General features: G+C 38.8%; 1 protein-coding gene across 1 annotated transcript in view; it reads right to left on the reverse strand.

Annotated features, from left to right (window-relative positions):
• Positions 1–810: 810 nt before the first annotated feature.
• Positions 811–16,553, reverse strand: part of LOC121953163 (protein phosphatase 1 regulatory subunit 37) — a 54,927-nt gene continuing 39,184 nt past the window's right edge. The window contains exon 7 of the mRNA XM_088087317.1: positions 811–1,932. Within this exon, the coding sequence (XP_087943443.1) occupies positions 1,789–1,932 (144 nt within the window). The 3' untranslated portion in view covers positions 811–1,788. The remainder of the gene's footprint in view (positions 1,933–16,553) is intronic.

Here is a 16,553-nt window from a genome sequence, read left to right on the forward strand (position 1 = left end):
TACATTGATTTTATTTTCTACTTTGAGTTATTTTTAAACCAATATCTGTCCTAATTATGAATATCAAATATTCATTAATTTTCTGAATTTTAAACATTTAAATGCCAGATTTTTGTCATATCACTATTTTCAAATGAAAAAAACAAGCACACACACACAAAAAAGGATGATTTTTTTATACACTACATGCTAAGAAGATTGCTTTTTTTTATCTGCACACAAAATGTGCTTTTCAAAATCAGGCTACAAAAAATGTTATACATTTAAATTATTTTCGGCTTTCATTGAGTTTAAATCAAAAAATTTAAATATTTGTCAGGATGCCACCATGAAAAAAAAACAACAATACAATTATTTTAAAAATGATTTTCAATACAATAGATTTTTTTTTCTTTTTCTGCTGATCGCAGCCTAGGATCAATTTCCAAGGCAAAAGCCCAGAATGATGCCCAGAAATAATACAATACATGTTTACTTTGATGGCTGTGGGATAGAAAATTGCAGTTTGAATGAGTTTCAATGGGGCATTTTTTTGTTTTGTTTCCACAATGTATTTAGACTTACTGTAGGAGCTGAGCTGGATATTCCAAAACCAAACAAAAATACACAGTCTTCGCCAAAAATGATGCCATATGAATGAACACGGCCAAAATTATCAAAAATGAAGAATGAAAAAGCGCCTAAAATGCACCAAACAGTCCCTTAGATTTGAGGCTCCTTATATGTTTAGATTTTATATATACATTTAACTAACATAAAAGTTACTATACACACACAAATAAATGAATAGAGGCAGTGTAGTGTTATAATATGAGATTTAATTTGATCATAGACATACATCACAGGGAAGATAGCAGGTGTACAGCCATGTCTCTGAGCCTGAGCAACAATGTTGTCTCCTGTTCTCAGGAGTTTGACCTCAGAGTTCAGCTTGGTGTGGTCTGTACTGAGAGAGGCCTGTAGTTTACTAAAAGGACAACATTAAACACTAAACAGCCCATCACACACTTTGTGTGTGTGCCTAACACCTGCAGATAACCCAGCAGTTTGTACAACCTGCTGACACACACCTCTGTTTACTGTGGCTCTGTACACTGAGCTCAACTGCTGCACACTGTACTGCTGCTCAACGTCTGCCTGCCTCTTCTTCTCAGCTGATTAATGCAGATGGAACTTGGCTGAGTTCATGGCTGCTACCTCTGTCAGAGTAATGCTGCTACATCCCTACACACACACACACACACACACACACACACACACACACACAGACCTCTGAGGAGTGTCTCGCAATGCATCACTGTGAACATTAAGTGATGATGGAACACAAGCAAACAGGGATTTGCAACACACACACACACACACACACACACAGCTGTAGTGTGTTGCCGTAGGAGGAGAGGGGTTGATGGTGGGGGAGTTCAGAGGGGTGGGGAGGGGAGGGAAGTTCTCTTCATTTCTAGGTGATTCACGTTTGAAGTGGGCTTGCAAAATTGCTTTATGGAAAGTGTCGAGCGGCTCGGCGGGAACATTAGGCGGGAAGCAGTGGGGAGGCTGGCGTTTCATTAGGGAGCTCTACTCGGCTTTTATTACCCGGATTTGGAGTTTTATGGTTATCATTATTTGCGATAGAATTATTATTCGCATATATCTGCTAGTCAGCTGTTTGGGTTTGGGACACTGGGACACAGTGTCTGTGTGACTGAGTCCATGAGTGGTTTCTCAGGTGATCTGTATAAGGTTAGCCATTTTTCCTTCTGTGTGTGTGTGTGTGTGCGTGTGTGTGTGAGCTCAGGCTGTAGTCATGCTGTCAGCTCGTCCGTCGGCCTTGGCAGGTGAAGTCTCGGTGGTGAGGTGGGAGCGGAATGCGTTGGCGAGACAGCGCTGTGTGATCTCTGACTGAAGCCTCGTCTGAGTCTCCATCAGGAAATCATCCTGTTGATCAGACAAAAAAAACACAACTGTCAAAATCTGCAATTGGCAACGGGATTAGCATCGTGCTAAAGAACCCGAGGAGGAACCATTCATTTATTTGATTTGTCTGAGATATAAAATAAACAGGATTTTGTGTTGGTTACAAATGATGACAAATTCTTGTCAATTCAGTCCCCTTCTAACTAATTTGTGTAAAGAGCACTCTGCTCATGTTGATCAACATCATCGGTCAACTGTTTGTCGTTGGCCCTATTGAATCATGGAAGTCAAGGTCTATGAGAGAGGCAAAAAATGTTTAAAACTCTGGTCATATTGTTGTTATGAAGCATCCAAGTTACAGTCTTTAATTATGAGATACTAAATTTTATTTTATTTTAATTGATTTGAAAAGAAAATCATCCTTTCTCATTCTGAACTTGTCAGATACCACCATTTTTGCAGTGCTGGGCTGCCACCAGACAGAACCATTCGTTGTGTTATATGTAGGTGGGCGGATGAACTGCATGACGCTCATTTTCATCTGTGATGGACCCATTCTCACTCCGAAGTCGTCACATGGGCCCATAACACGTTAGATATCCCTGCCACTTCAAGCTTTGACTTTCCAAGTTAAGAAGCAGGCGAGTGGGAAGGTGGATGGGTCACAAACAACCATTTTTTGTGCGGGAGTTTCCCATGTGGATGTGTGTGTGTGTGTGTGTGTGTGTGTGTGTGTGTGTGCGTTTGGAGTCTGCGTCCTGTGTGTGTGTGTGTGTGTGTGTGTGTGTGTGTTTCCCGCATCCTGAGTGTGTGTGTGTTTTACTCCTTACCATGTGTCCTTTTTGCCTAAATCTAACCATTCGTGACATTGCTGCCTAATTCCAACCATCCCACCACACATGCATTTCTTGACATCACTGGTAACGGGCTGCGTCATATCTCACCACGTGCATTTCTGTCGTGCATCCCGGCACATCAGAGGCTGACATGGGAATGATATCTCAAATGTCATGGTTGATGTGGAAGGTCACCTGACTTAACACCATAGTGTGACGATTTCAGAGTGAGAACATGTTGCTGTGACGCCTTGTCTGTCTAAACCTTTAGGAACTCTACATATATTTCTGTCTAGAATTTGAATTAAACTTCATTATCAAAGTTAACTGCTGATATTTTTTAACACAGCTACATCGCAACATGAAGTCTAAGGACCACAGGAGTGATCAGATGATCAGACAGGTTGTCAACAGTCAACAATTACTCCAGATTATCTAAACTACTTTATTTTGTGGTAATTGACAGTGAGCAAACTTCAGGTTTATAGGTCACATTTCAGATGTGACTGATAATCCTTCTTTATACAAGAAAACTGTGCAAACAGCGACAATAAGCACAGGTGGTCAGAGTTGAAGCAGGAGGTAGGTCTCTAACTTCAACCTACCTCAGTGTTTTAAGCAGACAATTGGGAAAGTAATTGTACTGTTCACCTTTATGTTCACCTCCAAATCAATCTGACTAACCTAGGGATTAAATATATAACAGAAATATTATCCCAATAAGTTTTATGCAGTATGGTGTACAGATATAAAGTTAGGGAAAAAGAGGGCACTGATATTGGTCCCTGAGTTGAGATATTAGAAAAGGTACAAGGTAGATTATTTGTCATTTTCTTAAATGTGGTTTATGAAGAGACTAAAGACTAAACAGTCTGACTGGTGGATCCCAACTGAAATCTCATCAGATCGTCTGATTGTCTCTTCCAATCTTATCTTGCTGAAATATGTGAAAGGACCACAAGCTCTGCAGCTGTGGCTCATGAGGTAGAGCAGTCATCTTCCAGTCAACATGTCAAAATATCATGGGCAAGATACTGAACCGCAAATATCTTTCGATGGCTGTTCTGCCAGCACGTGTGTTTGTAAGAGTGTTTCAAAACTGAGTAACAGGTGGCACCTTGTACAGTAGCCTCGGCCAACAGTGTGTGAATGTGTGTGTGAATGTGTGAATGTATGAATGTGACTCGTAGTGTGAAAGCACTTTAAGTGGTTGAATGACAAGAAAAGTTCTACACAAGTGCATGTCCATTTGCCATTTACTATTAACATGATGGCATGATTGGGGTTAAAACTGCTTGACTTGTGTTGGAAAAAAGATAGTGTTTTTGGTTTATTACATATGGAACATAAGAACATTGTAAAGTGATGTATTTAAGTCATGTTACATGATGTAACTACATAAAGAATGCAATGTAAGAATGTACATTAAGTTAAAAGAAATAAATGCTGACTTTTGGTTTCACTTGAGACACAAATAGCAATCAGCAGAGACTATACTGTGTGTATATATATATATATATATATATATATATATATATATATATATATATATATATATATATATATATAGGGGCGGCACGGTGGCGTCGTGGTTAGCACGGGGTTCAGTCCGGGGGCCCTTCTGTGCGGAGTTTGCATGTTCTCTCCGGGGTCTCCGGCTTCCTCCCACAGTCCAAAGACATGCATGTCAGATTGACTGGTGACTCTCTGTGTGACTGTGAGTGTGTATGGTTGTTTGTCTATATGTGTCGGCCCTGCGATAGTCTGGCGACCTATCCAGGGTGTACCCCGCCTTCCGCCCGGTGACAGCTGGGATTGGCTCCAGCCCCCCCACGACCCTTACGAGGACAAGCGGTTACAAAAAAATGACTGACTGACTGACTATATATTTATGTATATATATATACATATATATATGTGGGGTTGCAACAGCAACCGACACCAACTGTGAGACATTGCTGAACCAATAAATTTGTGTTTCCTACACAAAGAATCCTAAATAACTTTTCATAAGTATTGTTTTCATGGTGCTGGCACATCAATTTTGACCAGATTAACACCACCATGCATCGGGGTATTACGAGGTCATGGCCATTTTATGTATGTAAATGTACATACATGAAGCGTACGTATATCTATAGTGCTGTTTCAGTTCAATTAGTGTTGTGTTTTTAATGGTGTTATATTTTTAACTCTATGTATATTTTATCATTTTTTTTAGGTGAGGAATAGAAAAGCTTATTGTGAGTTTTTACCTCACCTGCAAATGTAAACTGTTTTATATCCTTTAACTTTTTTTTCCTTTACATCTAAATGTACAAACAGTTAAACTAAACTAAACTAAACTAAACTAAACTAAACTAAACTAAATGTTTCCGTTTCCACTGCAGAAAGTTGTGTGTGGTACCTATTGACCTGCTCCTTACCGTCCCTTGTGAAAATAAAACCTAAGTGTGGTTCTTAGAAAAGGTCATTGTATCTTTAAAATCCAAATGGTTCATCCCACTAGGAGCATGAATACACTCATGAATACTGTCATTCTGTCCAGAGGGTGGTGTTTGGGGACAGCTCATAATGTTTATAATGGGAAGTGCTAATCCTATGGCTTCCACAGCAGTCTGCTTATTGGATTTTTATATTTCTCGTGTTATTGTGGAATGGAATTTTTACCTCAAGGTGGCACTAGAGGCCACACAATCACTAAAATCATTAGAGTTCATCCTCTGGGGAGCATTAATGTCAGACATCACCATCTTTAGACATGGCTGCTCATAGAGCAAAACTCTTCCCTGTGATCGTCTTACACCTCAGACCTCATTCCTCCATGATGCTCATTTTACTCCAAATGTTCAGGACAATATGTTGTGGTGGACTTTTATGGCTCTGTCTTATCTGCTGCTCTTCACTTAGTGATTTCCCACATTTGGACAAGCTTGACAGAGTGTGCCTTAAGGCTCCTTACATGTGTATTCCCAGTTATTCACAGACAAGAAAAAAGACACCTCCGAAAAACATAAAAATCATAACACAGCTGAACAGTTTTGCCAAACTAAATGCAGATAAAAGGAAAAGATAAGGAGAAAGGACAGATGAAAGGGTGGAGAATGAAAGGACAGAGCAGAGGACAGGCAGTGTGCTGACTCCTGGCTTACTGCTGGTCGCCAGAATCACTGATGCACTTTCCCGCCTCATAAATTATCACTGTGACGACGGGTGTGATGCTGTCAGGAAAGCCCAGCATCCCGAAAAGCAACAGCAGCAGCAGCAGCAGGTCTGGACAGCAGCTCCAGCCAGACTCTGGTACTCCTGTCATCACTCTCTGCTTTGTCTTTTTAAACACATGGATATAGATTATGACGCCAAGATCAGTAATTTAAAAAAAGATCAATTTACGTAGTTAAAAATGCCAGAGTGGACCTGAGGTGTGATAAACAAGTACTACAATTATTCAAACACCTGTCAATCGAGCAAACACCCTCAAACATATTTGTCTTTAAATATTTCATGTATAACAATACTGAGAGTGGGGGGCTGAGAGTGGGGACATCAACTTTCTTTACCAGAGCCAGAAAAAAATGGCAATGCATACAGTAGCTGGGTTTCCATAAACCCTAGAATTACGCAATTTGAAATTGCAAATGTAGAATACGCTTTATGGAAACACAAAAACACAAAAAAAATTCCATTTATTGCAAATATGTTTTTTATATAAGGTGGTATTACAGGCAATTTGAAAAGGCCATATTTTGCAACACTGCAAAAGAAACACTTTTTTTTTTGCATGACATGATGTACAACAGTGTCATAGGTGAGTTCAGGATAAACCCAATTACAGAACAAAACGAGCAGCCAGGTGTACAAACCAAAAATGATCTTTAATACTGATAAAATATAGGATGACAGTAAAGGACTCGGGTGAAGACAAGAACAAACAAGACGGAGGATCACCGGGAGGATAACAGCAAGTACAACAGGGCAGACATCACAGCAGGAATAACAGACAAACTGACAAGGGACAAAGGGAGACACACAGGTAATATGCACAGGAACTAATCAAGACAACAACGCACAGCTGAAGTAGGTTGGATTCAGGGAAAAGAAACTGAGATTGGCTAAATGTCAAAAGTGTGGCAGAGAAGGGTGGAGCAAACAAGACTTAAACAGAACAGGTGTGCAAGGAAGACTCTGAAAACAGAGGGACAGACTAGACTCATAAAGGACAGCAGACAAAGGCAGGAAGAACTGAGGACACAGGGGATCCATAAGGGAAAGTGAGAACAGGTGAAACCAATCAGGGCACTCAAGGGTGGGAAAACACACAAAGACAGGAAGTAAAACCAGACATGACACACAAAAACAGGAAACACAACACAAGTAACATGACAACATACCAAAACCCCAAAACAAAGTTCACAACAGATCTCAAAACCTAAAATCATGACAAGGAGTCAAACAGTCACGAGTAGGAACATTGGAATCCACAGTTCCTCTGTGAAATCCAGGACTATCACCTCCCAAAAATCTGGGTGCTGTTAGCTTTTAATTCAACTGACAGCCAACATCAGCTAGTGACAAATATAAAATCTACATCTCAATGACATAATCATGAAAAAAAAAACAAAACAATAGAAATCATAATACTGTATATACTCAATTTTAAAAGACTTGGAGCTCATCAGATCCAGGAAAGAGGTGAGGAAAAAAATAAAGAATCCCAATAATCCTTAAAAAAAAAAACACTAATCCATTTCCAGAGGCTCCCAACCTTTGTGCCTCATGAAGCCTTCAGGAGAAGCACACTCTTTGATTTAAATTATTTCTTAAAAAAAAAAAAAAAGTTAAAAAATAAATACAAAAAAACAATTAAATCCAGGACCCAACCCTCATGTTGGGAAACACTGCCATATTCCCTTTCTGTTATTAATACGAATAGAATATATCTCATTGTTAATAAAAGAAAATAATAAAACTGCCTTTAAAATGAGCCTTTTCCCTAACAAAATACAAACTCTCAACTTCTGAGCTACAGTATGCTCTTCTCTGTTCTCCTCCCTCCTCCCTGTTCACCTCCCCTCCTCCCCTCAGTGACGGCGGTCTGCAGCAGAGCAGTTAATAAAGAGATTGATTATCGGCCTGTCAGGAAGTGACAGTTGGACAGGGCTGCTCTGCGTGAATGACAGAGGGCACGCTCACCACGCAGCAGCCCGCCTGACACACACACACACACACACGGATGCCTCTGCCAACACTGGGGGTAGGTGAGGTGGTGGAGGAAGAGGAGGTGGGAGGCTGGATGGGTGAGTGGTAGGCATGTGGAGAACAGCAATGCAACCTTCTGCTGGTGGAAGTTTGGAGGTTTATCTGTGTGTGTGTGTGCGTGTGTGTGTGGGTGTGTGTGTGTGTGTGTGTGTGTGTGTGTGTGTGTGTGTAGTGATGGTAGTGGTTTGGGGTGTCAGAGTTCACAGCCATTGCCTTCTGGAGAGAGAGGAAGAGAGATGCCAATGACACCATACACAAGAACCAAAGGGGTCAAAGAGACTCATAATACACAGTCAACCTCATACACACACACACACACACACACACACACTGCTGCAAATCTGTGAGCACAAATCCAAGACAACCCAGAATACAGCAGATTTTTCTATAAACTCACTTCAGTACAACAGTTAATGCCAGTGGATGACCAACACCTGAAACACTCAAATTGAGCTTTTCTGATTGTTGGATTTGTGTCTGTCTGCAACAAAACCACCGGAGACAGCTCTGGGCTGCAAGGTAGTTTTGGTGTAGTAGCCAGTTGAATTTCCTGATTATGCGACCTAATGAGGAACAAAAGCATATTTTCCTATACACAATTATTTTAACCCTTTGAACTCTGCAATAGGAATGGTCAGCCAGTGCCTACATTGGTGTTAGAAAAAGCCTGTGTGTAAATGAAAGTTTTAAGAAGAGATTTAAAAGTATGAACAGAGTCAGAGGAAAGTTGTTCCAGAGCCAAGGACCCAGAGCTGCAAAGGCTTGATCATCCTTAGTTTTTAACCTGGAAAGTTTCTAAAAAGAAAAAAAAAACATACACACACACACACACACACACACACACACACACACACACACACACACACACACACACAGACACAGACACAGACACACACAGGACTCAAACTTCAGACTCCCACATGTAAGTTGGTTGTTTGTGACCCATCCACCCTTGAGAAGCACTCGTGCTCCTTAATATTGGGTGAGTTACGCAACCCGTTCTGTGTCCAACCTCGTCAAATGTTGACGTGGTGGGGATACTGAACATTAGTATAAATTGATTTGGACGGTCACTGGCTGACTGTCACAATGTGACATCTTTGGAGTGAGACTGGGTTGGTTTGAAAATTCAACCACAACTGGATTAGGTCATCTGCTGAGGCAGGTCATGAGTACGATCAAAAGCTCCAGAACAGCAACTAAATGGACCTCGTGGTGAAACTGTTTAGTCAGCTGCTGTTTCTAAAGTCAATAAACTTTAAAGCTCAGCAGAGAAAACTGTTACAATAATGTTAACTCCAGATCCACTGATTGTTTTTTTTTAAATGCTGTAAAATTGTTTTTAAGTATAGCCATACCTACAGTCACAGTCCAAAAGCGAATATAAATTAATTGTGTCTAACAGGGTTCCCATCATCATGGCAAACCTGGAAAAGTTATTGAATTTCACAATTCAATGCCTTCCAGGATTGGAAAAGTTATGGACAAGTAAAAACTATTAAAGTTTTGGGAAAATAATTAAATTAACCTATTAATTAATACATTTCTTTCAAAAATGGGAAGAAGAGGAAAAAAAATGTAGTAAAAAGTACAAGAAAAGCACCTGAAAGAGAGCGACAACTTCATTCATTCCAAAAGGGCAATTCTGTTTACAGTCGACCAATCACATAAAACAGTAAAAACAGTATAAACACACACGGTCAACAGCAGCGTTCAAACATAGCCATGTCAGTGTGACAGATTAACAGATAGACAACCTGAGCACAGCAGCAACAACACACAGAACACTACATGGGCAAAAATACCCAGCTTTAATACGACCCTACACATACAGTGACAAGAATAAAATAAATAAATAAATAAATACATAAACCGTGCTGCTCCCCAGATTTACCGCACTGACCCTTATGACCATCAGTTACTGCTGTCAGCAGCATTTAAAAGTCTGATGGCGGAAGGAATAGAAGAATTTGAATATCTGTTATATTTCCTTAGAGGGCCATCCAGAGGACATCAAAGAGAGTTAACAAGAGAAAACATGGTCAGACTGACTAAAAGTTCCCTTAGCCTTCTGGACAACTCGTCTCTTCCAGAGGGAGCTCAAGTCAGTCAGCTGGACACAGACAATCTTGGAGCAGACTTTTACTATATTGCTGAGACTATTCTTGTCCCACACAGACAACCAATAAGACCAGCACACAAAAGAAAACGTAAAAAGACTCTCTATAAAAGAATGATAAAAGTTACATAAAATATTCACAGACACGTTAAAAGAGTTAAGCTTGCGCAGTGGATCCAGCAGTGGATTCTTTGTTGACCCCGCTTAGCAATTAACTCTGTGTTTTTATTGAACTTAAGGTTGGAGTCAAACAAGTACCGAAGTACTTGTATGTATCCAAAATTTCAGCATTTTCCCCATAAATGATGCTGGTTTTTGGATTAAGAAACAATGAACATTAAACAAAAAAAAAAACAAACAAGGAAATTATCTACAAAAAAGTGATTAAGATAATTCTCTAACATAATTTAAAAAATATAAATAAAAAAATATAAATATAAATATATCTACTTTTATATATTTATGATAATTAAAACATTTTTGAATAGTCGTGGAATTTTGTTTTGTGTAATGGAATTGTTACAGTAACTTTCTGTTTATTTTTTTTGGGTTCATTTTCATTATCCGTTTATTTATTTATTTTTTTTAAATTTTACTGTGTTTAAGGAGAAAGGAGGACAAACATTTATGACCATCCATGTGACGAACTGACATTCTGTCTACTCAACTCATTTGGCCTCTCCTGTCACTGTTTTTTATTTCATGTATTTCCCTCCATGTTCCCAGCTGTGCTCCTTACAATTTAAATACAGATTTATGTGCAGAATGTTCTACTTTTTCCTGTGTTCTAAACATATTTGGCTTGCTATTAATAATATTTTACTATCTGATTCCTTCTTGTACATTTTGAAGTGTGAAATATCTGTACATCTCATGGGGAAGTCTCACTGTAATATGTTACAGGATGCAGGTGTCAGACTTTCAGCAAAGCAAAACTGATTTAGCGATTTCACAAACACGCACACGCACACGCACACACACACACACACAAATACACTGTCCCCTCATCCACACTACATCTTTTTGCACTTGATCAGCAAGTGGAACAATCAATACCTCCAGCGGACTGTTTTTTTTCTTTTTTTCCCCCCATGTTTCACACCCAGAGAGAAGGAACAAGAGTGGGGGTGGAGGAGGAGGAGGAGGAGGAGGAGCAGGAGGAGGAGGACGGCGGGGGTTGGGTGAGGGGGTAGTGGGGAGAGACGCAGATGGACAAGTGCTTTTACGGCTGAGTCTTCCTCTGGCTCGGTGCCACGGCCACAGACTCTCTTTGTTTGCCTGGCTACTAAACTAATAGAGATAAAGGCAGGTTCCTGCTGGCCCTGATTTAGAAAATCATTAAGGAATATAAACACACATGGGAGCGGACACACACACGCACATGCACACACACACACACACACACACACACACACACATACACACAAACACACGCACGTGCGCACCTACACACACTTCAGCACTTTCTGTCACTGCTTGAAAATCCAAACTAAGTGTTGTTTCCTGACTCGGGGCCAGGGGGAACTCCCTCTCTATCACCACACAATTACTTCTTTCTTCACATTCTCTTCGATTTGCTGCCACGTCACAATTCTAATGTGTGTGTGTCAAGAGCTCCATTTGACTGGTTGTTGGGTGTGTGTGTGTGTGTGTGTGTGTGTGTGTGTGTGTGTGTGTGTGTATTTTCCATTATAACTCTGCTTTATACACTTTGACATCCAGGAAAATTTAAAAAGCAGAGATTGATTGTTTTCCCAAACTGACAATAATCATGAATTTTATAACCATATCAATATCATGTCCATTCACATATGTGAATACACATAGTGATAAAGTTCATGCATTTTTGTGTTGCATTAATGATGTGAATAATTGTTTTTAAAGCAGCAGTTAGTGAGACTTGTACCCTGTGAGGAAGAGTTAAGTATCTGTTGTGTCTTGTTTAGGGGTCACAAGCAAAACCACTGTGCCCTACTCCATCTTTGTTAATACATTATCTTTAACAAAAACATTAAAAAAAAATAAATAAATAAGCTGGACTCTGTAATTTTTATCAAATGTTACTCAAACAGAAGGAAATAGTAAATTTCTTAGGGACTTTTCTCAGTGGTGGATTAATCCACTTTTGTTGCTCCTGTGAGTATTTCTGTCAGCAGGGTGGTGTGTGTCATTATTGAGTCCAAATAAATTACAGTGTGTTGAGTTCTGTTGAGTTGAGTTGAGTTTATTTTATTTCGAACAATTAAAGATAACAATTAAAAGTAATTATATCAGGGACACAAAATGAGGCATGTGTTTGAAAAGGAGCAAAAGGAAGCAAAATGCTTATCTTGTCCTGCCCCTACTTCAACCATATCATATTTACATCTTCATAAATCAAACATTATCAATTACAGTTGATAATGTGTGTGTTGAAGGTAAGGGAGTGTGTGTTTTTAAGAGTTTTTGGACAGTAATGGAGCTCTATGAGACAGGGGATGATGATTTAGTATTAGTATTTGATACACACACACTGTACATGTTAATATAGACATTTATTGTTGGTTCAGCTCTGTACATGAAATTTATTGACAGTAATGAAAATATAGAATATTATCAGATTTATCCTTTAACAGCTTCCTAAAATAGAACTATCCTTATGTTGTCTCCTGTTGGTGCATTTAGGACAAAGAATAGTTACTTTTGAAGTGACTCCAGGTCTGCAGTCCAGTGTCTTAAATTTTGCTAATGGGACAACAGTTTATTTTTGTTCTTCAAGTTCATCAAACAGGGACAGATACTCATCAACTGATTCAAAATAAAAATAAACTGTTAATGAGCCAGAGTTAGTCTAGAGGTTTGATTTTGTCCCTGGATTCATATTAAAGAGACACCATGACATATCTCACTATTGGTACATACCCTAATAAATATGCACAACATAGAATTCTTCTAGAATAATAAATTTCTATCTGCATTCTGAGCTGGCTTAAGATATTAAACCTCAACGTTATATTCCAAATGACAAAACTGATATGAACTATTTTGTTTTCTAAATTAAAAAGTCCAGTGATTAATTAATTAATGTATCATGTATTTAACATATGTTTTCCAAATCTGGATCTGAATCAAAAGTGTTTTAGAAGTTTTACAGCACATGTACACTTTTAATCTTCAAATAAATTGTAGTGCAGTAAAAATAGTTCCCTCTGAATGTGGAAATTTAGTGCAAAATAGAAAAAAGTAAAATACAACTGCCTGAAAATTGTAATCAAGTACAGCTCTTGAGTAAATGTACTACAAAATCAGTCCACATTTCCTCTTGCTGGTTATCACACAGTGAGTAAGGATCAAGACAGACAACAAGATGGCAGCAGAAGACAACAAGTATCCTCACATGTTCTGAAGAGTGATACACACACACACACACACACACACACACACACACACACACACACACACACACACACACACACACACACACACACACACACACAGCATGTCAGGTACACCAGGACTTCTTTTCAGGTCAATATTCAACCCAAAAAAAACCCAACACATCTGGGAGGTTCTGATTTAAAAACTCTGCCCCCTTTCTCCCGTCTGATGTTTCCATGTGGGATCTGCCTCTCTCTCTCTCTCTCTCTGTCTGTCTCTCTCTCTGTCTCTCTCCTTCTCTCTCTCTATCGTCTCAACATTAGTTAAGATGGCTGCACGGTGGCTGCCGGGAACGAGCGTTTAAAGCTCTCCGAGGTGCAGGCGGCTTAAACTAGCTCATTTGTTTGCTCGGCATTCCCAAAGACAACCTTACAAATAGAGCCTCTATCCAATTATTATTAGCTGGGAGGACAGAAACAACAGCTCCAATCTGTTGCGGCGGCTCAGGACGAAGAGGTGCACTCAAACTAACACTGAAAGGTCAACAGGGTCACACTGAAGCTGGTACAGGACAAAGCATGTGTTCAATATGTTTAATGGAGTGTAGAGATTAAAGCCACAGAGAGGGAAGACGACAGTCTTTGTCAAATGTGAACATGTCCAGGTTCAGAGGCGGATCAGTTTTAACATTTATGCACACATACACACACACAGGCGTGAAGCGGAACAATACTTGTGCATAAACCCGGGCTCAGCGAGCATTAAAATGTGTTCATAAAAAAAAAAGAAAAAAGGAGAAAACAGCATATGGAAGCCCCAGCAGAGGCATTCTTATTTCTGTCTGTGAAAATTCATTACGGATTCTCACAATGAGTGTGTGTGAGAATTCGCCGTTTGTTCTCGTCTCAGGCTAAACAAAGGCACATGTGCTCATTTTCAGAGCGGGATGCGACGCGGCCTGATTTCAAAGGCACAACTTGAGAGACGACAGACAGCTATTTACAATATTTATACATTTAGGATGCTGATACTATGCATATTACATGTCTGTCTTCCACTGTGTGTGTGTGTGTGTGTGATAGTGTGTGTGTGTGTGTGTGTTGAGACGACATCGGTGGGGAAGGGAAGCGCTGATGAAAAAAGGTTACTTTGGAAATTCTCTGATAATTGGTGCCTTAAAAGGAGCTCATTTTTAACTATGTCACCACGACTGCTCGATGACAATTAATCTGTTTGCGGCTGCTTCCTTGGCATCTGTGCCAATTACTTTATATGCTAATATATGTAAATGACATCTCAGATGCCAGTTTCAAGTGTTATGCGAGTGGCGTATTGTGTCTTTTTTTTTTTTTTTAAGTCATATTGTTGAGGCTGATCAACAATGCGAGTGCTTTAAATTTGGAGGTGTGTAAGTTATTGATTTCCTCCCCGGCTCAGTGTTTCCTCATAAACACCGCAACCCACACATTCTCTGGCAAACATATGATACATTTCAAATGAATCTCAGGATTTGTCTTTTTGCGTTTTTGTTTTTTTAAACCCTGAGTTTGTCTCTTCTCAGGGTGGAAAAGTCTTGAAATAAAATATTAATATACACACGGGATAATAGCACAGTTTGTTGCTTTGCACATTTTGTTGATTTAAAATGGACGAATGATGGAGCGGTGTTTGGGCAGGTTTAGCAGAGCAGTTTCTCTGTATTTATGGTCAGAGAAACTCATCACATCAAGAATGCAAGATGACATATTTACAGTGAATACATGTCTCACACAATTTTTTTAATGAAATTGTGCAGGAAACAAATACAGTTAAATTTACATTTGTATGTCTTTGCTTAATAATAATAAAAACTGACTTTAGCATTTTGGTTAGGTTTAGCTTTTGGTCAGAATTTTATCTACTTTTACATAAAAAGATAAAAAGCTTGGTCAAGTCTGAATAGTCTGTGATTTTTTTTTGTACGAAAAAAAAGAATATTTATTTTCCTATGTGTGGTATGGATTTCTGTCATGGTTTTAACACCTGATTCTATCATTCCTGATTAAAAACAACTGCCGATATGATCAGAAGCCTGGTGTGATGGCTCTCTGCCTGGCCAGAGTTCAGGATGTTAACCCCTTCTGTTCAGTATTTATTAAAAGTATGAAAGACTCTTTCTACCACACTGTAATGGAGCTGTAAGCAAATATAAGGTCATTCCTTTAAGACTTTATTCATATGTTTGTTGAGAACAATAACTCCTCTTATGGTGCATCGATAACTGCTGTATGAAGAGTTCATGAATACTTGATATCACAGTAAAGTGTTATATGTGATTACAAACATGAACAAATCCTAACTGTGTGTTGATTTAGTTTCAGATTCAGACAACACACTGAATACATAAGACATTGATTAAACACCTTGATATATTAAAAACATGTTTTTTTAAATAATATGCTAGTATCTTGTTTTTATAATATATAATATATAAGGTCTGTATATAAGGTGTGTATAATATATAACAACAATAGGTGTATAAGTGTAAATAAGGTGTGTGTGTATATATACAGTATATATACTGTATATATATATTAAGACACATCAGTTTATGATAATAACTACAAATTGTATATTATTATGACATGACTCTGCTGATTTATGTTATCCTGCATTCATAATATTTTTGTAAACCAGGTAAAGATGCTTTATATGGGGAGATAGATATGCTGAAAAATGCACACATTAACTAGTAAATTCATTTACAGCTGCATTAGAGTTTGTTGTAAGACTTGTTATGCAGCTTCTAAATGTCAACAAAACATCTACATATGATCAAACAAGTATGAATACTAAGGGAATTTGCTTTTTGGTGCATCCATTAAATAACCATTAAACATGTTAGAAGGAATGGAAATATAGAATGGAAAACTCAACCACAAAGGGGTATGACTTTTGACCTCTGAGTGCATCATTGAGATGTGAACAGATGAGGGAAAAAAATCACTTCTTTGAGTCAGAACTCTGTCACATGGAAATCACACAACGGCTGGATATTTGGGTGGGGTGTGATGCTCTGAGGTAGTTCAGAT

The sequence above is a fragment of the Plectropomus leopardus genome, chromosome 14, assembly GCF_026936395.1.
Source record: "Plectropomus leopardus strain MGB_pleo_1.0 chromosome 14, ASM2693639v1, whole genome shotgun sequence".
NCBI lineage: Eukaryota > Metazoa > Chordata > Actinopteri > Perciformes > Serranidae > Plectropomus > Plectropomus leopardus.